The 22596-nt window shown below is 42.7% G+C and overlaps 1 protein-coding gene across 1 annotated transcript; it reads right to left on the bottom strand.

Annotated features, from left to right (window-relative positions):
* Positions 1-2410: 2410 nt before the first annotated feature.
* On the bottom strand, positions 2411-22285 carry TSEN15 (tRNA splicing endonuclease subunit 15). Its single transcript, XM_030573337.1, has 4 exons — positions 22158-22285; positions 19639-19720; positions 17829-17964; positions 2411-2789 (listed from the first exon to the last, which is right to left on the bottom strand). Exons 1-4 carry the CDS (start codon positions 22257-22259, stop codon positions 2585-2587), a joined length of 525 nt encoding a protein of 174 aa, XP_030429197.1. The 5' UTR covers positions 22260-22285; the 3' UTR covers positions 2411-2584.
* Positions 22286-22596: the final 311 nt, after the last annotated feature.

Genomic DNA, 22596 nt, shown 5'->3' with positions numbered 1-22596 from the left:
GAGGTCAGACAAAACTTTATAAAAAGCAACTATTTTGTTTGAGTGTGTAAAAATGTATGTAAAGGCACATAATATAATTTCCAGACACATTGCCTGGCTATGTGTTCTGTTCAGTTACCCAAACAGATCAGGGCACTTGCCCATCTGTTGTACCCCATCCTCCTTATTCACTTTAAAACCGGCAATGGTTAATAGCTAAGCAGCAATCCTTAATGTGTGAGAAGTAGGTATTCATGTGCTGCAGGAAGCTGCTGTAAATTGCTGTAACTCCAGTGACACCAATGGAATTACACTGATTTCCACCTTATGAGGAAACATACTCTATAAAACACTGTGTAGTAAGAGTGCACATAAATGGATATCACCATTAGGGACAGGATTAAATTAATATTTGCACTTATTAGCACTTTATAGCCAAGGATTACAGTAAAGATGGTGGTGCTCTGACCCTGTACAATATACAGGTACCTTGGATAGACAGGCAAATAGTAGTAGCTCCATTTTAGAAATGCCACACTGGAGTGTGGAGTTTAAGGCTCTGATTCAATTAAAGACTTAAGCATGTACTTAAGTCTATCCCTACACAGCAGACCATGTGCTGAAGTGCAGCAGACCATTAACTTCAGTGGGGCTTCAGCAACTGTTTAAGTGCTTTGCTAAATTGGGACCTAACTGCAGTGTCCAGGGTCACACAGCAAGACCTTAGTGAAGGCAGGGCTAGTATCCTGCTGTACATATTGTCCCGCTTCTCACCAGCCTGTTTGACTAAGTGAAACTAAAAATCTTTAACTCTGAAGTCACCATGGATTTCTAGTCTGGCCTATTGAGGAGGGACTAAAGATTTTAACATTTCATTCTGAGCCTGAATTTGGATCCTCTCCTGTTCCTGAACCTATCAAAAACAGGCCTTTTGCTTGAAATTTTCCATGTGGAGGTGTTGAGCCTCAGTGAATTTTTACATGTACTTTAAAAGCCATTTCTGAGATATGGAACTTGCAGTAGAAAGCCAAAAATTCCAAGTTAAGGTTAAACTTAAAGAAAACTACTGAATGAAAGCATGGAAAATTCCCATGGAAGTACCACCACCAATTTAACTTTGTTCCCCATACCCTATAACCAGCTGAAACATCATTCAGGCAACTAGATTAACCCATAGAGGCTACACTGGCGATATAAATGATGTGGTTACATTCACAATAAGGGCCCCCATTGTACTAGGTGCTTTTAAACACAGAGGAGGAGATGGTCCCTACCCCCAGGAGGTAATGGTCAGATGGTGTTGAGAGTGGCTGACTGGTACATGAATTGGCACACCAGTTCAGCTGCAGCAGTCTGTGGTATAGAAAAAAATGTGTAATTAGTAGCACCTAGGCATTGTCTTCAGCTTCAAAAGACTCTAAAGAATAGCCAATTAAAAATAGGTAATAGAACTCATATTTAAAATGGGATAACTGAGGCAAGAAAATAAGGAGCCATTCACACAGAAAAATTTACTGTGTTGAGAGATCATGTTATAACACAAGAGGTCTCTGAATTTCTCATAAAATGGTTTGGTTTTGGACTGTGCAGGACACAGTTAGCATCACATTACTGAACCCTTGATCTTCAATCTGCTTCCCCTCCCATTTTCATTCACATGGGTAACAAACAGTGTTTAATTTTGTCATATAATAAGCTAATCCTCCAAGTATCTACTGATGTGTACATTTGCTTATGTAGATTGGACCTTAGTGACTGGCCACTATGGTCAGATTGCAGGAGTCGCTGAACCTTATCTTGGGCCAATGGTTCTCAACCTATTTAGCGTTGTGGGCTACATCCAGTAATGGCCCTGAAGATGTCACACAGGCTGCAGCTCTGTGCTGACTGGGCTGCAGGTTGAGAATCACTGCCTTAGGCTTTAATCACGGGACCATGCCTTTTTCTAGTAGCCTTAGGAATTATCATAGTCATTATAGTGATGTCATTTTTCCAGTTGCAAAACATTTAAACCAAAAGAAAATATTCCTTGACAAAAACCTACTCTATTTTGCTCTAAATATAGCAGTAAGAGGCCCAAAAGTGAAGGAGTAGGTGAAATTTATATTTTAAATACTCTTGGTGCCATGAGTAGGACAAACCACTGTCTTTTTAACTTATGCAGAAGTTAAGTTGAAGACCTTCACTCCAACCACACTACACTAAAGAACAGCTTATTTTATTTAAATATTTACCTTTAAGACTTATGCCATAGGTCTGACTCTGTTCAGTCTTTACATTACCACAAATGTAAGTGTGTCTGTAAAGAAGGGACAAACGCTGAAAACTTCTGCTTCTCAAAAAAAAAAAAAAAAAAAAAAAAAAAAAAAAAAAAAAAAAAAAAAAAAAGAGGAGGAGGAAGGAATAACATGCCTTGTATAAAAGTCAGGTCCTTGAAACACGTTACATACCATTTTATTTTGAAGCATGCTGCAGAAATCTCAGTTCTCCAGAGCAAGTGAAGATTTGCAAAGCAGCAGTTAAGCCATTGTACCTTTTAATTTACATACACAATTTGTTTAGATTTGAAAATAAGGGGCCAAGAAACAGTTCAGCTTTGTCTTAGTCATCTCAAAAGCTTCCTTCTTTTCTTTCTCCACTGTTTATTGTCCATGTCTTCAGTATCATCAGGAGGATCTGGCATTATGAAACCATCTGTCAGCTTATAATAGACTACTGTGGAATCTGACTCAACTATAGCCAGGATAACTGACAGTGGGGAATCCGTTTCATCTTGTGGAATACATGCTTTCTGCATGATCTCTCTGAGCCTGAAAGAAAGATAGTCAGTTAGGAATCTGTTCACAATCATTTCAATATAGCATCAAACTAAAACTGCAATATCACTTATTTGCCAGGATTTATAGGGTTGAAGACATCCCAGCCAGTAAATCGTGAACACTTATGCTCTCCAGTGGATTCTCCACCTTTAAAGGACCTTCCCACAGATGCACTGCAGTGGCAATACTGCTTATTGCCTAATGGATACCACCATCCTGCTTAGAGAACCCATTTCTCCCTGCAGCAGAAAGCAGGAAAGAGGAACAGTGGGAACAAAGCATTACATATTCAACATAGTGTTCTCTCTTTTACCAGCTGTGCTTAGGCTTTTCTATTTACAAAGCTTTCAGAGCCTATTGAGGTTTAACAAGGACAAATGCAGAGTTCTGCACTTAGGACAGAAGAATCCCATGCACTACCACAGACTAGGAACTGAATGGCTAGGCAGCAGTTCTGGAGAAAAGGACCTAGGAGTTACAGTGGACAAGAAGCTGGATATGAGTCAACAGTGTGCCCTTGTTGCAAAGAAGGCTAATGGCATTTTGGGCTGTATAAGTAGGGGCAATGCCAGCAGATCAAGGGACGTGATCATTCCCCTCTATTCGACATTGGTGAGGCCTCATCTGGAATACTGTGTTCAGTTTTGGGCCCTACACTACAAGAAGGATGTGGAAAAATTGGAGAGAGTCCAGCGGAAGGCAACAAAAATGATTAGGGGGCTGGAGCACATGACTTATGAGGAGAGGCTGAGGGAACTGGGATTGTTTAGTCTGCAGAGAGAAGAATGAGGGGGGATTTGATAGCTGCTTTCAACTACCTGAAAGGGGGTTCCAAAGAGGATGGAGCTCGGCTGTTCTCAGTGGTAGCAGATGACAGAACAAGGAGTAATGGTTTCAAGTTGCAGTGGGGGAGGTTTAGGTTGAATATTAGGAAAAACTATTTCACTAGAAGGGTGGTGAAGCACTGGAATGGGTTACCTAGGGAGGTGGTGGAATCTCCTTCCTTAGAGGTTTTTAAGGCCCGGCTTGACAAAGCCTTGGCTGGGATGATTTAGTTGGGGATTGGTCCTGCTTTGAGCAGGGTGCTTTGAGCAGGACTAGATGACCTCCTGAGGTCCCTTCCAACCCTGATATTCTATTATTTAACTTATCCTTAAAGGTGCTAGAGCCATGAGCCATTATAAACAATAATTTTTATGTCTTAAAGCATGTGACTATTTTCCTTCAGTACACATGCATGTTCAACACCATGATTAGCATTAGTTCAGGGTAAGCAATAAAGTCCTATGATCCAGTCCCACTAGTCACCCCTTTCTGGAGTTAAAGAAATGCATTTAAAATGTCTGAGGAAAAGTTACCCTTCATTTTGATTTTAAAATTCTCCTCTTGCACAGATCTCTGCTGGAACTGGATTCATCAATATACTAACAGGTAGTGCCCTCACTTATATACAATACATACCAGCTGATTACATTGCCACCTTATCAATCATTTATAGTATGGTAGCCACAAGGGGCCAAATTGTGGAAGACACGGTACACAAATGAGACAGCCCCTGAACTGCAAAACTTCCAATCTAAATAGACGAGATGGATGAAGTATGAAATGGAGCATTATCTCCATCTTACACATGGGTGAACTGAGGCACAGAGCAATTGAGTGAGTCTGTGACAGAGCCAGAAAATGAAGTCAGATCTTCTGCCACCCAACCCAGTCTGTTATCCTCAAAGGTAGCTTCCAAGGAGAGGATGACAAATAGTTAACTAACATTCGCTGTCAACTACTTTCTGCTTCCTATTTTTTTAAATCCAGGAAAACACACAGAGAAGAAATACTTCCATCTCAGTTCATTTTAGGAATAATATGTTGACTATTTACTTGTCTACTAATTGAATCAAGGGGTCTCGGGGTGAAGGAAGGTCATTTTAGGATCCAAAAATCACAGCACAAATCTACACGGCTCTAAGAGAAACTATTTAGTCCAACAGAGTTGAGGACGTTAAGAGCGGTGACATGTACCAAGTAAGAGTGCATAATGGCTTAAATCAGCGGTTCTCAAACTGTGGATCAGGACCCAAAGTGTGTCACAACCCCCTTTGCAATGAAGTTTGAGAACCCCTGGCTTAAATGACTGATGTGGCAACATCTGTATATGACATCATTGAAAACCATCTTATTTTCTAATAAGCCTTGTGTGGAGAGTTTGTCCATGATATTGTTACAGAACCTACCTGTCCCTACAGTATGCATACGCCCCCATCACTTGATGTACCTTTGAGTCCCCTCCTCCCCTAAGAGCTGTAGATCCTGCAAGTCAGACATTGGCTTAAAATGAGTTTTTCCAAATGCACTTGTTCTCAAGCTCTAATTATCTTCCTCCACCCCATTTGAAAGATTAGAGGATCACAGAGGAATCAAATGGGAAGTGGGAGAGGATAAAGCAGCAGCCTGGAAGCCCAAATGATGTTTTAAGCACATGATCTTCCCAGTGCTCTATTAGCAGTCTCAAAGTTTTGCAGAAATCAGTCATATTTCAGTTTCACTAAAGAAGAAAAACAAATATTTCCTTGCAGGTTTTATGGTTGGGCCCCACGCACAGAAGGTGTCATGCAAAGGGAGCCTTGCCAGCCATTTCACACAGCAAAGACATTTGAATGATCATACGCCATATTTTCACACTCCCGTGTTACTACAGATGCTGCTGGTGACAAAGCAGAGATCAGCTACGCAAGGAGACGCTGTGTGTATAGGGCAGAAGAGGACTGCCTCCAAAATGCTTAAAGATCAAATACCTTAAATGAGCTCTCCTCCTACCCCTATATATTAGTGCTATTTTGATTGCCAAATGGTTTTCAGTTTGGACTCTCCCTGCCAGGGTGCATGGTGGTGCAGCTGTACATCATTGGCCCAGGGACACCAGCTAAAGTGCTGATGTCAAGCACAGTTCAGCATGTGCGGGGAAAATATCCACCCCTCACTGCAGACTGAATTGCTTTTTTTTTTTTTTTTTTAACCTAGAGGCAGCTCATTTATTATTTGAAGTGGGTTGGAGCATGCAGAAATAGGGTCCACTACAAGCGACACCTTCAGAACTACAGGGTTCTACTCTTCTCTACCCTTCCACAGTGTGATGAGCAACTTTCCATATGACACACCAAATGGCCATAAGGAGGGGGGACAAGTGTCCTTTTCACAGAAGCACATAGAATAATAAAAAGTGTGAGTGAAGAGTGTTCTAGAGCTAAGGAAGGATTCTATGGGGTCTCCCTGGCATCTGCAACACTATAATTTTGCACATAACAGCAAGTGCCCCATTCTCTCATCTTTGCTGCAGACATGTGCCCTAAAAGTAGTGCACAACTCAGGAAACTGCCCTGCCAATTAAGAATTCAACAGCAGGTCAGAAGGTTGACAGAGGCCTACACTACAGAGTTAGGTGGACAGAAGGCAGCCTACATCAACTTATGTAAATGTCTACACTAAAATTTTGCTCCTGACAACGTAACTGCCCCACTATGCCAACGTAATAACTTTACCTGCATGAGAGATAGACTCAATGTTGATGTTGTTAGGTCAACGCAGTGTACACATCAACTGTTACTGGCTTTCAGAAGCCATTCCCCAATGCCCCACCCTTGACAGTACGGTCAGTACAAGTGCTCCTGGTGATGACGCGCACCGCCAACACAAGGAGTGTACTGTGGACATGCAAAAGCAATTTAACTAGTGCGGTGGCTGTATGCTCACAGAACTTAGGTTAACATAATTTTGTAGTGCCCAGAGTCCTGTTAGAGAAACACCAGCCGATGCAGGATGGTAATAGTGCCCATCTGGCTGCAAGGGGGATTTCAAGACCCATGAAATTTAAACTCAAACTCATTTTAAGAGTAGCCCTGGGACTAGATTGAAGCATGTGCTGTTGGTTGGAGGGGTCTTTACTTACTTCCAAACACTGAACGAGCTCCTTACTGTTTATTCTTGAGTAGTCTGAATCATTTAAAATTAGACTAGAAAATCCATGGGCCTGTCACCATTTAACTCCTTAGGGAGGATATTTCTCATCCTAATAGGTCTTAGACAATCAGGGGAAAAATGCTAACACTAAGACCCCTTTGCTCAATTTCATGACATTTTCAGCAACTGGGCCATTCTTCAACACAATCAATATTACCAGGCAAACCATTTTCAATCATGGCTTAAGATGCTCCAGGGGGACCCATCGTTGGAACAGGTCATTTTTCTAATGCAGACATGGCCAAAAGGAGCCTGTTGAATCTTGTGGAAAATACAGTGTATAGCAATTAGATGTAATGCAATGCAGCACTGTTGGAGATTATCTGGAGGAGAGCTTTTAAAAGGAGTAAGTCCCTGGAATTCAGGAAGTCTGCAGACGTATGTGTTTCCTGTTTCCCTTCAAGGCATCATTGTTGGGATCGCATACAGCATTTTTGATTAAGTTCCTTTTCAGCCATGGTCAATCATAAGAGCAGGTAGGAAGATCATTAGACTGCAATAGAAGTTTATCTAGATTTGCACTGTGAATTTGATGTACATCAGATCTGCAATGAACAAAGAGACTGATAAACACTGTGCTATTTTTTGTGTAATAATGTAGATACAACAAAAAGGATTTTCTACTTCAAAAGGATCGTTGGCCCTAAGTAAAGAAATGCCAAAAACTGACACAGCCCCTCTCCAGATGTCCTCTCTGCATTTTGGCCTTCTGAAATATTACTAGATATTTGTTTGCCACATCTGGCAGAGCTAATAATCCTTCACTTCAATAACTTAAGAGCCTATGAAAAGATAGCAATATGAACTAGTCCACTTATTCAAAGAACACGACTACAGCTTAGATAATAGAAAAAGGCAAACTTCTACCTCCTGTTAAGGTTTCACTGCTATAAGGGGTTTCTGCTCCCATAAACATCTCTAACTGAAACCACTTGTAGACAGATGGCCTTTTCTTCTAGGAAAAGTAGAATATTAGCAGCATGGGGGATAAAGGAGCTCAATTATCCACAGTAGAGCCTATGGTGGTGCAGGCTTCCCCCATAGGTCTTCCAGTGTGCCTCCAACTTCACTTGAAAAGCTACACACCAGATTGAAAGCACAGCTCAGTATCTGTATCCAGTTCATTCTCGACTCCTGCAGGGAAGATTCACGGATTTTAATGCTAGAAAGGTCCATTATCATAATCTATTCAGACCTTTTGCACAGTACAGGCTGGAGAAGGTCACCCAGAAACTTCATGGGGGGAGGGAGGGGTGACTGTTTCCCATATTTGCACTTTGCTTATTTCTCATGTCCTTCTCCTCTGACGGAAAGAGCAAAGAGGTGTCCCAACTCCATTTTCTCTTAATAGCCAGGAATGGTTTTTCCCCAGGGACTGTTGACAGGTGCTCAAGATATAACCTGATCTCTCTCCAGGACCCGGTAACATTAAACAGCTCTTGAAGAATGAAGAATTAAATTCTGGAGTATTACCCCCGCTTTACCCCATCAGAACAGTTCCAACCGCCTCCATTCCTCAATATTCTCAGCAGCAGCAACCAGTCTTGTGAAGTACTCAGCAGCCTCAAACGTTGTTCCCAGTGAGACTGAAGGAAACCGAGGATGCTCAGCTCCCAAACTTCAAAGCTAATGGTTTAATTCCTTAGTGCTGAATCCTGCATTGCTTATTCGGGTACCCCAAGAAATGATCCATCCTCCAGGACCAACAGGGACCAGAATGTTGACTACTCTACTGTTTTAATCTGAACCAGTGCCAGAAGGCTGTCTTCATTTTCACTGTATTCCTGATTCCCCCTTTCTCATGCATCAGTGGTTTGAGCATTAGCCTGCTAAACCCAATCCTTGAGGGGACCACTTAGGGATCTGGGGCAAAAATCAGTACTTGGTCTTGCTAGTGAAGGCAGGAGGCTGGACTCGATGACCTTCCCCTTCCAGTCCTAGGAGATAGGTATATCTCCTATTATTAATTATTATTATTATTATTATATGCAGCCTGTGTGTTACGATATCCAGTCTTTCCATCTTTACTGATCAACTGAGTATACATCACTATCAGTTTTACAATGCTGATGGCATGCACCATGTATAGCTGGTCATTACCTACAGCTATGATTACTCATTGTTATCTTCTTCAAAGGACATAAAAGTTAACAGACCCTGTGCATTGGGCTTCAGTCTTCAGATGTCCTGGCTGTTTCGGACCAAACTCTCCTCCCAAAAATAAAGCTCATCTAGTTCTCGGACACACGAGTTACTTGCATAATGACAGATGTTGCAAAGGAACACAGATTCCAACTCATTAAACTTAATGTAACAGTCTGACAGAAGTTGTAAGCCAATCACTTCTCTCCAATATAATCTACTACCAGATTTCAATAAAATGTAGCCTAAAAGTGCAAAGCCAAGAGAGCTGTGGTTAACCTGCAGTAAGAGGGAGTTTGAATTTTTTGCTCTTTATGAGCAACTTTAGCTGGTGGTTGTTGTCATCACTATTGACATGTCAGCATTAAAAGCTCCAACATCAGGCTTGTACACCACACTTAACTCAGGATGGGGACATCCTGTGATTTTTTTGAATAAGTCAGAATCATAGATCATGACTTCTGTTCTGCTCTGCAGCATGCATTGTCCAATAAATGCCACTTACTAGATTAGTGAATGTTGTCTTGTAAATGAAGCAAATACGCAATAGAAAAATCATTGCAGTGTTTTACCCCATCTTGCCAAAATGAAATCCTGTACTACAATACATAATTAACTTGGTGCCTGAGGCTCCAGAATAGCCCTGTTCATCCAGAGGTTCAGCGACAACAGATACCCTTACACATGCCACCTCCAAGGGATTCATGCCAGTGGCTGCCTAGTAAAACTGAAAGGCAGTGGGAGCCCCAAGAGAGCTTACAGAACAATCAAGCATTTGTGCTGCTGGGAGCACAGTGAGAAGTCTGCTGAGCTAAAATATCCTGCAAGCTTTTTTAAAAAAAATAAAATAAAGAAAAGTTATTGAATGTTGAACAGAGGCTGCTAAGGTTTGGGGTTTCACCAGCAACAGATCTCCATCTTCAATAGACGCACTGGGATGGGAAAAATCCAGGGACAGAAAAACTAGGAGAAACTGAAGCACTGCAGGAGTGAAGATGTACTGAAAATTCACTCTGATGCAAATAATCCCACAAAGCAATAAAGATAATCCCCCAAATGTCATCAGTGTTTCTTGTAAAAGAGGTGTTTCCCCTCTTCTTAGATTTAAGGGACCAAATTTTCAGGGTAACGAACTCTGCTTTTAAAATTCATGCCTGTGACTTTGCATGCTCACAGCAAACCAGATCCTGCTCCTATTGAGGTCAGCATGACCAGAAATAGGCCCTAAATTTGCACACAAACCCCCTATCCAAGTATACTTTCGATCTTCTTTGTGCAAGATTAATTGGATTTCATCATGAAAAAGATATTGCTATACAAAATACCACATTTAACAGTTTACATTTCTAAACCACCCAGCAGAGGATCTCAGGGTATGTCTACGTTGCAGTTAAACACCCATGACCGCTCCATGTCTGCTGACTTATGCTAAGGAGCTGTTTAATTGTGGTGCAGATTTTCGGGCTTGGGTTGCAGCCTGAGTTCTAGGATCCTGTGAGGTGGGAGGGTCTCAGATCTTGGGCTGCAGTACAGACATACCCTTAAAGGGTTTTGAACTAAGCCCAAACACCTGTGAAGTAGATATTATCTCCATTTCATAGAACCATCAACTGAGGTTACATGGTAGACACAGGAGTACTACTCAGATCTCAGTTCCCAATCATGAATTATAGCCAATAGGCCATACTCCCCTGCTTAACGGTTTACCCAAAACAACACTCAGGCTGCAACCCAGTCCTTTGATCACTAACCAGTAAGTACCCAAAATGAAGAGACACCATTGATTTTTTTTCAATTCCACACGTGTGTGAAAATTTTACCTACTGTCATTACAAGTAAGAGACAAAATCCTCATCACTAAGGTTAGACAAAGTATTTCCCCAGCTAGCGTTATGTAACAGCACTTCACATTCAGCACCATTTCGGTTGCGTGGGTCTTTCACACACTAGGAAAACATGGTAGTAAAATCACAAATAGCAGGGGAGGCTCACATGTCATCACACAACAGATACTACTCTCTTCATTTAACGCACTTTGGAATATTCCTAGACATGACAGTAATGGGCATGATTCTGAACAGAAGGGGCAGGTATAAGGCCTGAGACTATTTTTAAACTCATTTAATGCTAATTAGATTTCAAGTTAACAGTGTCCGTTTGGAGGGCAGGGTGGAGTGTGCATGCTCTCTCTTTTGGAGGGGGAGAGCCAGAGAAAGAAGCAGTAGACTCCAGGCAACTGAAGAACTGCCTAGCTGCCCAAGCAATATTCAGGGAAATCTTCAAAAGAGCAGGACAGATCTTACAGGAATCTAGACATGGGCAACCAGTACAACAACACAAAGAGGGAGGTGAAGATAAACTTGATTTCTATTAAATTCTCTTTGCAAAAAATGTCTGAAAAGCAAAGACAAAACACTGAGTGCTGTGAGCAGTTTGTAATAAATGGTATAGGGCTCCAGTTAACTGAAATGAGCCATAACCTTTCATGCCATGAAAGCTGAAGGTTTTGAATCTATCCTTTATAGCGCCTGGATGAATAATTCAGCAGAAGCTTGATCAAACTGAACAGCTTCCTCCCCCTCCAAGCATGTGAAGAGGCAAGTCAGGGCTGGAGAATTAATGTATGTTAGTCTCTGTACACAAAAATCAGCACTTCACCCAAACTTATGCTGGAAACAAGAGTCCCCTTACTCACGACAACCAACGGAAAAGTTCTCTACACTATTGCAGTCAGTACAGCAGAGCATCCAGCCAGGCAGGCAAGTATTACGTCAAACACTGCTCCCAGATGACTGCCCTGAAACCGGAGAGATGGATAGACCTTGGGCCAGTGTATGTATGAAAAGTCAGCCCTTCCAGTCCCAGGCACTATGCCCTTGATCCAGCTTTGGCTTTCAAATTTGGGTAAAATGAGGCAACAGAGGAAGGTTAAATTCACAAGATAAAAATATTCACTGTCCTTACTGCACACAATAAAAAGTCACTCTCCTTATTTTGGCGCAGGATCCTGCAGGGGAGTCTACAAGTCTGTTTTTAATACTTAATATTTAAGACTAATTGACCTCAGAGACCTCCCTCTCCTCCTCTAAGAAATAACTAGACTTCTGCAAACTGTATTAGACTAAAGCAACTTAATTGACTTGTGTTCATGGGTTCAAAGTGATATAAATAGTAATTACTGACTTGTTAAAAATAAGTTTCTATTTGGATGCTAACTAACTTACCAGTTTTTTCAGGCAGTTTAATATTTGAAGTAGCTTTAGTTATAATATATGCCTTTTTAAGAATAATCTTACAACTGAGCAATTTGCAACTAATTGATACCAGTGGCTGGAGGAACTACTGACAATTACAGTTCAATTTCACTTACAAGGTAAAAGTGAACCAGAAAAAAATGATAGCGCTATTGTTTCTAAGCAAAAATTGGTACAGCTCACTAGAAGAAAACATGTTGCCTAATTACAAATTGGACAAATGTTTAAAAAGGACATCAACCCACTACTAGCCCCCAAACTTATGTCAACAGCCTGTTTGTACAAAAGACCAACAAACACTTTAAAAAAATATTTGTCAAAACCTAAAGTTATGTTTAATCAAATAAACCCTCCTCTGCTTGAAACCCAAACAGCGCGATACTAACAACCTGAGAGTGAAACTGGCTTCATTGATTTTCACGGTCCAAGATTATATGTAAAAAGTTAACCAAGAGAAGTGACAAATCGCTTTTAATAATAAAAGGCTTGTTCAGTTATAGATGTGTTTGTCACCTTAAAAAATAACAAACATTCTATAAAGTCTGGAAAAAAAAAAATCAGAGCTTTTAACAATACCCACAAGATTCAGGCACCAGTCCTGCAAACACTTACGTTCATGCCAGTAGTTTCATTGACTTCATAGGAACTATCTGTGCTTAAATGATTTAATGGGCTGGGGCCTTAATTCTGGAACACTAAGAAAATAAGAACAGCCATACACCTCTCCTCCGATAAAACGCAGTCCTCAGGAGCCAAAAATCCCTATCGCATTATAGGTGAAACCTCGTTATATCGGGGTAGCGGTGGCAGGCCTCCAGCGGTGACTTAAAGTGTCCGGGACTCCAGCCCCACTGCTGGAGCCCTGGGGTAGTAGCGGCAGGGCTTCGATGGTGATTTAAAGGGCTCTGAGCCCTTTAAAGTGCCGCCAAAGCCCCAGGGTAGCAGCGGCAGGGCTCCAGTGGTGATTTAAAGAGCTCCGGGCTCTGGCTGCTGTGGGGAGCCCATTCTCTTTAAATCGCCGTCCGAGCTCTGCTGCCACAGCTCCAGGGTACCACAGGATTCTGTCGCTTTTTTACAAATGACAGTAGTCCTGCAATTTCACATCTGAGTTCCTTCAGAACTCTTAGGTGAATACCATCTGGTCCTGGTGACTTATTACTGTTTATCAGTTTGTTTCAAAACCTCTTCTAATGACACCTCAATCTGGGACAGTTCCTCAGACTTGTCACCTAAAAAGAATGGCACAGGTTTGGGAATCTCCCTCACATCCTCAACCATGAAGAGCGATGCAAAGAGTTAATTTAGTTTTTCTGCAATGGCCTTATTATCCTTGAGTGTTCTTTCATCATCTCGATCATCCAGAGACCCCACTGGTTGTTTAGCAGGCTTCCTGCTTCTGACGTACTTACATTTTTGCTATTACTTTTTGAGTCGTTGACTAGTTGTTCTTCAAATTCTTTTTTGGCCTTCCTAATTATATTTTTACACTTCATTTGCCAGAGTTTATGATCCTTTCTATTTTCCTCACTAGGATTTAGCTTCCATCTTTTAAAGGACGTATAAAAGCTGCGGCTTTTACAGATCCAGACTAATATGGCTACCCCTCAGATACTTTTAAAGGATGACTTTTTGTCTCTCACTGCTTCTTTTACTTTGTTGTTTAGCCACAGTGGCTCTTTTTTGGTTAGCCACAGTGGCTCTTTTTTGGTTCTCTTACTATGTTTTTTAATTTGGGGGTATACATTTAACTTGAGCCTCTATTATGGTGTCTTTAAAAAGTTTCCATGCAGCTTACAGGGATTTTACTTTTGATGATGTACCTTTTAATTTCTGTTAAACTAACCTCATTTTTGTGTAGTTCCCCTTTCTGAAATTAAATGCTACAGTGTTGGGCCGCTGTGGTGTTTTCTCTGCCACAGGGATGTTAAATTTAATTTGACAAGTAAACGCTCAAGACATAGTACGCTGATGGACACAGCTGTCTGTCTGGGGGCTGGTCTACACTACGGGGGAAAATCGATCTAAGATACGCAACTTCAGCTATGTGAATAACGTAGCTGAAGTCGAAGTATCTTAGATCGAATTACCTACCGTCCTCACGGTGTGGGATCGATGTCCGTGGCTCCCCACGTCGACTCCGCTACCGCCGATCGGGTTGGTGGAGTTCCAGGATCGATAGGAGCTCATTCGGGGATCGATATATCGATCCCCGAGAAATTGATTGCTACCCACCGATACAGCGGGCAGTGAAGACGTAGCCTGTGATAAATAGGGAACATGGCAGAGCCAAGGGACCACATGGGCTAAAATCCATAGGTTCTTCTCAGATATATAAACAAGACTGATCTTTCCTACTACTGTGCAAATCACTGTTCAATTCAGCAGGGCCAAAAACAGGCTCTCCAATACAGCTCTCTCAGTTTGTGTAATAAGATTAGCTTTTGAAATGCAGTAAATTTGATTAGATCCCACTTCCACCGAAGTCAATAGTTTTGCCACTGACTTCAACAGGAGTAGTACTGAGCTCTGTAAGTCATTGGGTTCCACGCAGTTATAGAAAAGTCTACCTGCTTGGAGTGCCTTGAAGGAATATGGCCTTAGTTTCTAAGGAGTATTGCTTTATCTTGTGAACGGATTTCATTTAACACCATAAACTTGATAACATGAGAAAGTGAAGTCCTCTAAAATTCAGTATCAAAAGCCCAAAACAAGGTTTAAGATGCTGCTCAAAATTTTAGCTTAAAAAAACCCAAACATCCAATTTTATCATTCATGTTATTTCTTTTGCTAGTGACTCCCACTGCACCTTCAACATGCCTCCTTTAAAGACTCACTCCTCCAGTGACTGAGTCAGCCAAAGAAGCTGCTCTGTGCCTAAACATCTGCGGATGCAGAGCTGCTTTGGACACTGGCAAATACCTTTTCAAGTAGCTTTGAGAGGGAGGTCACTACTCCAGCAACCCCTACCTGCTCCAGGACCCGATTCTTATATTAAGTTAGTGAACATCAGCCATTTGCTACCTTCTTTTTTATCTAGCTTATGATTTCCAGGCTCAGTTAGCTATAGTGCCAGTACATTTTAATCAACAATTTAAACCATGGTTTCAACACAAACACAAGACAAGGTTAGCTCACTAAACCGACAGTCAGAACAAGGGATCAGCATTATTGCAACCTGCTGCATTTCCAACCGGCCCTACAATTCACTTTATTGTTTTGCTTCCTGATCTATTTAGAAAGGCAGTGTACTTAGAGTGAATCAGCATACTTAAAGGGGCGGTGTGCATCTCTCACTCACACACGGTGTATGTCTCTGTCTTGCTCCGCCGTGCTGTCTCCCCTCCCTCCATTTGTGTTGCCTTATAGAGTGTGAGGCTACGTTAACAACATGTTAACCCTTGAGGGCTCAGCCGAGTGCTAGTTGATCATTGAGCAGCAGGGCATTCCCTGGGAAATATCCCTCCCTTTTCCACCCCCTGACTCCACCACCTCAACCAAGCTTCACAATCATCATTGCTGTGTATCCATACCATTCTCCTGCCAGATATCAGCAATGGCTATTAAACCAGCATTATGGACAGGCATATGCACGGCTTTAATGGAGTCATCTGTAAGTGGAGAACTGTATTCAGCCAGAACACACTTTAGTGATAATGTACTCTATATATTTACTCAATAGCAAAAGCTGGTCACAAACTGTACTTTCAATCAATGTAATGCATTGACTCTAACAGTCAACCATCCTTTCAGTAAAAGATTCATCCATGCTGATGCCAGAAACAGAGCAAACAGCGCCACCACAGTACAAACGAATTCAGAGAGTCCATGAATGAAAAGTCTGATGGGATACAAAGATGGGTTACAAATGTTGTGCTGTATCTCCCTGCAATAAAATACATGTTAGGACACAGAACTGCTGGCACCTGCCCACCCATAGGGAGGAAAAGGTTTCCACTTCCAGTAGAAACCCACTAACATGTAGGAAACAAGAGGCAGCACGCAGAAACAACTACAGTGAGAGAAGCCAATATCCTAGTTTGCTACCCAACTACCCACATCCATTTTGGGTCTGTCTCCAACCCCAAAACCGTGAGAAAAATTCCTCTCCACAGAAAATGGTCAACACCTTCACAAGAAGCCGAACAGTAGCAAATACTTTGTCTCCCAGCTTTTCTTTCAATAGCTTTGTGATTATACAGCAGAGCAGCGTCATGCCATCTGACAATACCATTTTGTGATATTTCTTTTTAAAACCATATCCATAATAGCTGAATTATTGGTTTGTTGAATAGTAATTGAAAAATCTTATTTTTATAACTAGAAAACTTCCAACCACATAACTAGTTGCCATAATACAGATTTCCTGCCACAGATTTATTGCTGCTGAAGAGATACCCACAGGATAACATACTACACATTTACTATTGGGATGCAAGGTTGTTTGCTTCAGACAAGTCTGTCATCTATAAAAAAAATCACTGGAATATGTAAATGTGCTAAAAAAGACATTCACAGAGCATGCATATCAATGAAGTTCACTGTACATCAAGTGGAATTAACTGTGTTATCTGTTAGCAGCTCCCCTGATATCACAGTAATATATGACCAAAGTGACAATTAGGACCCTGCAAATCTGAGGATATCCACTTTATATGCGTGGACCATGTATGCAGATCGGATGCGGATACAAATTTTGTATCCATGCAGGGCTTTAGATAAACAGTTCCTCAGAGGTGTCATAGGATAGGATATCAAGCACAGGGGGGGCAGAGGAAGAGAAAGAAGATAGCCATTATCAGATGGGGAAGAATACTGTACATTTTACCTAACCATTAGAACACACCCAAAATGTTAAAAAAAAAAAAAGTTAGATCTGAACAGAATTTCTTTTTAAAGTAACACTGAAAACACTTTCCATTACAAAACCCATGTCATTAGAAAAGCACATCTTTCTTGTTTCTCCTTCCTTGAGCACCACAAGAAATTGTATGTATAGCTGTGAAAGTAAGGGTTTATAGAGCACTTTCCTAGATAGGTCTAATGCAAAAGCATAGCTTTGAAAACGCAGTTATATATAACTGTTTTCAGCCCGCAGAAGCACATTTTCAGATAGACAGTGGCCAGGATTATATTTAAATTAAAAAAAAAATACAGAGTCCATTTCTGTGATTCAATAACAAAAAGCATTTTTCATCATCTTCAAAGTACTTCAAAAGAATTATCCATATAAACTCCATGGTGATCACCATGAATACTTCAGATTTGTACTGTTTATAGACCTAACATTTTTTGAATGGACACACAGCCAATTGCTGTTGAAATCGTTACATTGCAGGGTTATGATTTCAAGGGAGGAAAAGGCTATAGAAACTGATCAGGCTAAAGGAAAAAAAATCCCAGCCTCATAATGTTCCTAATACTATAAATAACTCAGCCCATGTGTTCAAATTTGTTTTTCCTCTGCCCCCCCACTTTCTTTTTTGGGGGGGTGTCATCTTTTTGTTTGGCAGAGAATGTTTTTCTAAAGCTTTATAGGAGTTATCTGCTGCCCTATCAATATTTACATCCTCTTTTTCTTTCTGGTAATTCAGCACCAAATACTCTGAGATCACTTGCTCACCTCTGATGAGTAAATGACATGTGGACAGGTGTTGGCACAACAACCTGTAAATTCTCAGCTTCTCTCTCACGTCCACGGAGACAAACGAGCTGGAGTTCTGCTAGTCCAACACATGTCACATTATACCAGTTTTTACCTGAAAATAAAAGAGAGGGACCAAAGCACAACACACAAGTCTCTCTCTGGTTGCATCATAAAGGAGGGTATACATTTGGGAAGAAAGTCAACTGATTGTGGTCTTTATTTTGTCCCTTATGTAAAGCATAGGTGCCAACTTCTGCTGGCATCGGTGGGTGCTCAACCCCCTTCTGCCCCTGGCTCCACCCTGACTCCACCCCCATTCCAACCCCTTCCCCAAAGTCCCTGCCCCAACTCCACCCCCTCCCTGCCCCTATTCGACTCCTTCCCCAAATCCCTGCCCTGGTCCTGCCTCTTACCCTGAGCACACTGCCTTCCTGCTCTCCTCCCCCGGCACCAGAGCTTGTTACACCGCGAAACAGCTGTTTTGCGGCAGCAAGCATTGGGAGCTAGGGTGAGAAGCAGGGACGCGAGGCACTCGGGACGAGGCGGAGGCAAAGTGAGGCGGGGGCAGGGAGGGGAGCTTGGCTGCCAGTGGGTGCAGAGCACCCACTAATTTTTCCCCGTGGGTGCTCCAGCCACGGAGCAGGCACCGATGATGCAAATTTTTCCCAGTCAAGTGCCAACTATCAGCTTGTGAACAATTCTTGAATGAAACAGTCACAGGGGATTAAAGGCCAGGTCCTCAGCTGCAGTGATTCTCAACCTTTCCAGGCTACTGTACCCCTTTCAGGAGTCAGAGTTGTCTTGCATAACCCAAGTTTCACCTCACTTAAAAACTTGGGTTTTGGCTTCAGCCGCACATGGTGGGTCTTGGGCTTCAGCTTTCTGCCCTGGGCCCCACCAAATCTAACACTGGCCCTGGCAACTCCATTAAAACGAACTTGCCCACAGTTTCAGAACTGCTGATGTAGTATATAGAACAGTAACAAATCATTGTATGACATTTTAGTTTATACTGACTTTGCTAGTGCTTTTTATGTAGCCTGTTGTAAAATTAGATAAACATCTAAATGAGCTGATGTACCTCATAGAAGATCTCTGCGTACCCCCAGGGGTATGCATTCCCCTGGTTGAGAACCACTGCTCTGCTGGGGTAAATCAGCATAGCTCTGCTGACTTCAGCAGTACTATGATGGGAGCCAGAACCTCCTCTGGTGTAACTCAAGTATTTGTTTTTCAAAGACAAAAATATCCATCTCTCTCTTTTCACAGTTTTCTTTGGTGTAAGATTTTAACCTGGTATCAACCCAAATGTTAAAAATACTAAGATACTGAGAAAGTGGCTGATAACAGCTAGAAGACTGATAACACTGCACACTCAGTCCCTTCAGGCAGGGAAATAAAGCTAAAAAATGTTTATTCGGGATTGCTGTAATTGCATTAATACAATAGCATTCACTCAAACAACGATCAATCATTTGCTTTGGAGGGATATAATTAATGATGGCAGGTCTGTACAAACTCATGGGACATTTTCCTCAATACCTGAAACAACCAGCCTTAAACCAAAGTTGCAATAGTCTTAATATCCCAGCTGATGGCCTGTGTGTGACCCACTCACACGAACCTTGTTCAGTGTGACTGATTACTGTGCTAAATTTTGGGATACCCAGAGCATGGAATGGGTGCTACTAGCATGTAGGTCTTCAAAAAATCAGAGTACATGTGTTAGTTTATTTGATGTCCCAGATTGCTCAGCCTTGCAAGAAAAATACTTTCATTGATTTACCTTCTAAAAGGTCCAAGTAAACTAAGAATGCAGCATATACTTGAGTGCTGTCAGCCACGTCCAATGACATCATCTCCGTGAGCTGAAATCAACATATGTAAGAGCAATCAAAGAATGCAGAGCAGAAGCCAAATTGGTACAGATACATAAAACCTTTCAAAAGAGCATGAGAAAGTATGGAGCCTGTTTAAAGAACTGCTACTAAGATTCAGAAAGATTAAACACTAATAAATATACTGACTTCTTAAAATATTTTAAAGTTATATTTCCACTTGGCCCAGATAAAAAGGTATTAAAATAATCTTGACTGTTTCTGTAACAGAGCTGTTTTTGTGGAGAAAGATTCTGAGTTTCATCTGTTTCTGCTACAGTACATAAACATGGACATACTGAGTCAGACCAATGGTCCATCTAGCCCAGTATCCTGTTTTCTGACAGTGGCCAGTGCCATATGCTTCAGCAGGGCAATTATTGAGTGATTCATCCCCTATTGTCCAGTCTCAGCTTCTGGCTGTCAGAGGTTTAGGGACTCCCAAAGCATAGGGATGCATCCCCAACCATCTTCTCTTTAATGGCCCTATCCTCCAAGAATTTATCTCATTCTTTTTTTAATCTAGTTATACTTCAGAACATTCCCTGTGCAGGCTGTACAAAGAAATACTTTCTTATGTTTATTTTAAACCTGCTGCCTATTAATTTCACTGGGAGACCCTGGTTCTTATGTTACATGAAGGAGTAAAGAACATGCTAATACTCATCAACAGCTCTGATTATAAAATGTAAGATAAGGTCTCTCCATATGATAAACTCTTAAGAAGTTTATTATAATAAAATCACATTAATCCATTAAGTTCCTCTTCCAACAAAGAGACTGAACAGTTTTGACTATTCCAAGGAGGAGTAATAGTAACAGGAGACTCATTATTTATATAGCTCTGTTGGTGTGCATGGGGCCTATGGTGCTTTACAGACATCCAAGACTACAAATGTTAGTGTCCTAAGGAATTTACAATTAGTGCTTTTCAGGGCAGAAATTATGCTCTTTTAAAAAGTTTCCTGTAAACTCCATTCAAATTAATAATACACAAATAAGTAATGAAAGCAGATCAGATAAGGGGAGCATAAAATCTCTCTGTCTACCTAGTCATGCTATCATCTCTGTTTGTCTGTCTAGACTCTTGGTCAGGGTGGGCAAACTACAGCCCGTGGGCAAAATCCGGCCCTCTTTGAGCTCCTGCTGGGGTTTATTGCACTCCAGCTGGGAAGCAGGGTCAGAGGCCACTCCACACAGCTCCTGGAAGCAGTGGCATGGCCCCCCTCCGGCTCCAATGTGTAGGGGAAGCCAAGAGCCTCCAGCTCTGCACACTACCCCCGCCCCAAGCGCTGCCCCCACAGCTTCCATTGGCCATAAACTGCAGCCAATGGGAGCTGCAGGGGCAGTGCAGAGCTGCCTGGCCGCACCTCCGCGTAGGAGCCAGAGCGGAGACATGCTGCTGCTGGGAGCCGCTTGAGGTACGCACCGCCCGGACCCTGCACCCCTGAACCTCCCACCAAACCTGATCCCCCTCCTGCCCTCTGAACCCCTTGGTTCCAGCCCCGAGCACCCTCCTACACCCCAAACTCATCCCCAGCCCAGAGCCCACACCCCCACCTCCAGAGCACCTTCCCGCACCCCTAATTTCTGGCCCCAGCCCAGAGCCCGCACCCCCAACCAGAGCCCTCACCCCCTCTCACACCCCAACCCCAATTTTGTGACCATTCATGGCCTGCCATACAATTTCTATTCCCAGATGTGGCCACCCCTGCTCTAGGTTTTGATCTTAATGCTCAGTTTGACATATTATTGCAGTTGAGTACTCCTTTTCTCCTTCCTCCCTAAAGGAAGGTAGCTCACAAGTTGTTTTTTGTTTATTTCCTGGATGTGTTTGTTTCAATGGTGAGGCTGAGAAAAAAGATTAGCGGTGAAAAGCTACCATAGGGCACTGAGATCGCATTTGTCAGCTTGAAAGATTCCTTCAAGAACTCAAGCAAAACTTCTTGGGAAATTTGAAGAAACCCTCTATTCAATCTTCCTTTTTTCAAATAAGGCTTTCAGCAGCCTAAAACAGATTAACCGGTACATGTGAGACAAGGTTCACGCTAAAGGTGTTATTTAAATAAGCCAAGATGTCTTATTTTATTCTGCATTGTCAGAATTGTCCTGGCTATAGACCTCACCTGTCAAACCATAAATACGCAACTGTGACCCCAGTAACTCAGTTACCGAGGAGGAGGGAGCCTGGATCTGGGTCTGCTCGGACACGCAGGATCCCGCTGTCAGCAGCCAGGGGAGCCTCCAATCCGGACAGCTCCGCTCTCCTTCAAGCGGGGGGCCGGGCCATGCAGCCCCGCCGAGCCACCCGGTTGGGCGGGGGGCTTGTGTGGGCCCCACCGCGGCGGGACCCAGACACCCCAAGCCCAGCTGCATAGCGGGGCCCGCTCCTGCCCCGGGCCGCAGGGAGCAGCCCGACCCCACCTACCTTAGGGTGAGTCGCCATCCAGTTGCCGCAGGGCGACCCCCGGGGCTCCGGCTCCCGCCCGCTCGGAGGGGTGCCCGGAGCCGAGCAGCCCGGCTCGTCCATGCTGCTCCCGCGTGCAGCGCGGCTTCGCTCCGGGCGGAACACTGCACTAAGTGCTCCGGCCGGGGACAAGCCAGCGCGCGCTATAGTTCCGCCTAGGTTGCTGCAGACCCCCCTGCTCCCCGGCCGTGTCCTCACCCTGCCCAGCTGCTCCTGTGGAGCCTGCGAGCCAGGCAGGCTCAGAACACACTGCACCCAGATGCCAGTTCTGGAACCAGGTGTGCAGCTGTCCTAGGGTTGCCAACCCTCCAGGTTTGTCCTGGAGTCTCCAGGAATTAAAAATTAATCTTTAATTAAAGATTGTCATGTGATGAAATCTCCAGGAATCTGTCCTACCAAA

Source organism: Gopherus evgoodei, chromosome 8 (assembly GCF_007399415.2).
Source record: "Gopherus evgoodei ecotype Sinaloan lineage chromosome 8, rGopEvg1_v1.p, whole genome shotgun sequence".
Taxonomy (NCBI): Eukaryota; Metazoa; Chordata; order Testudines; family Testudinidae; genus Gopherus; species Gopherus evgoodei.
The sequence above is the reverse complement of the archived record's forward strand: the minus strand, read 5'-3'. Positions and strand labels throughout refer to the sequence as shown.

Excerpts from the sequence above, each read along its gene's own strand:
- TSEN15 (XM_030573337.1), bottom strand. The coding sequence starts at position 22,259 with ATGGACGAGCCGGGCTGCTCGGCTCCGGGCACCCCTCCGAGCGGGCGG. Across the intron at positions 19,721-22,157 it reads GGATGGCGACTCACCCTAAG|CTCACGGAGATGATGTCATT; the intron begins GTAGGTGGGGTC and ends TGTTGATTTCAG. Across the intron at positions 17,965-19,638 it reads TTACTTGGACCTTTTAGAAG|GTAAAAACTGGTATAATGTG; the intron begins GTAAATCAATGA and ends TTTTATTTTCAG.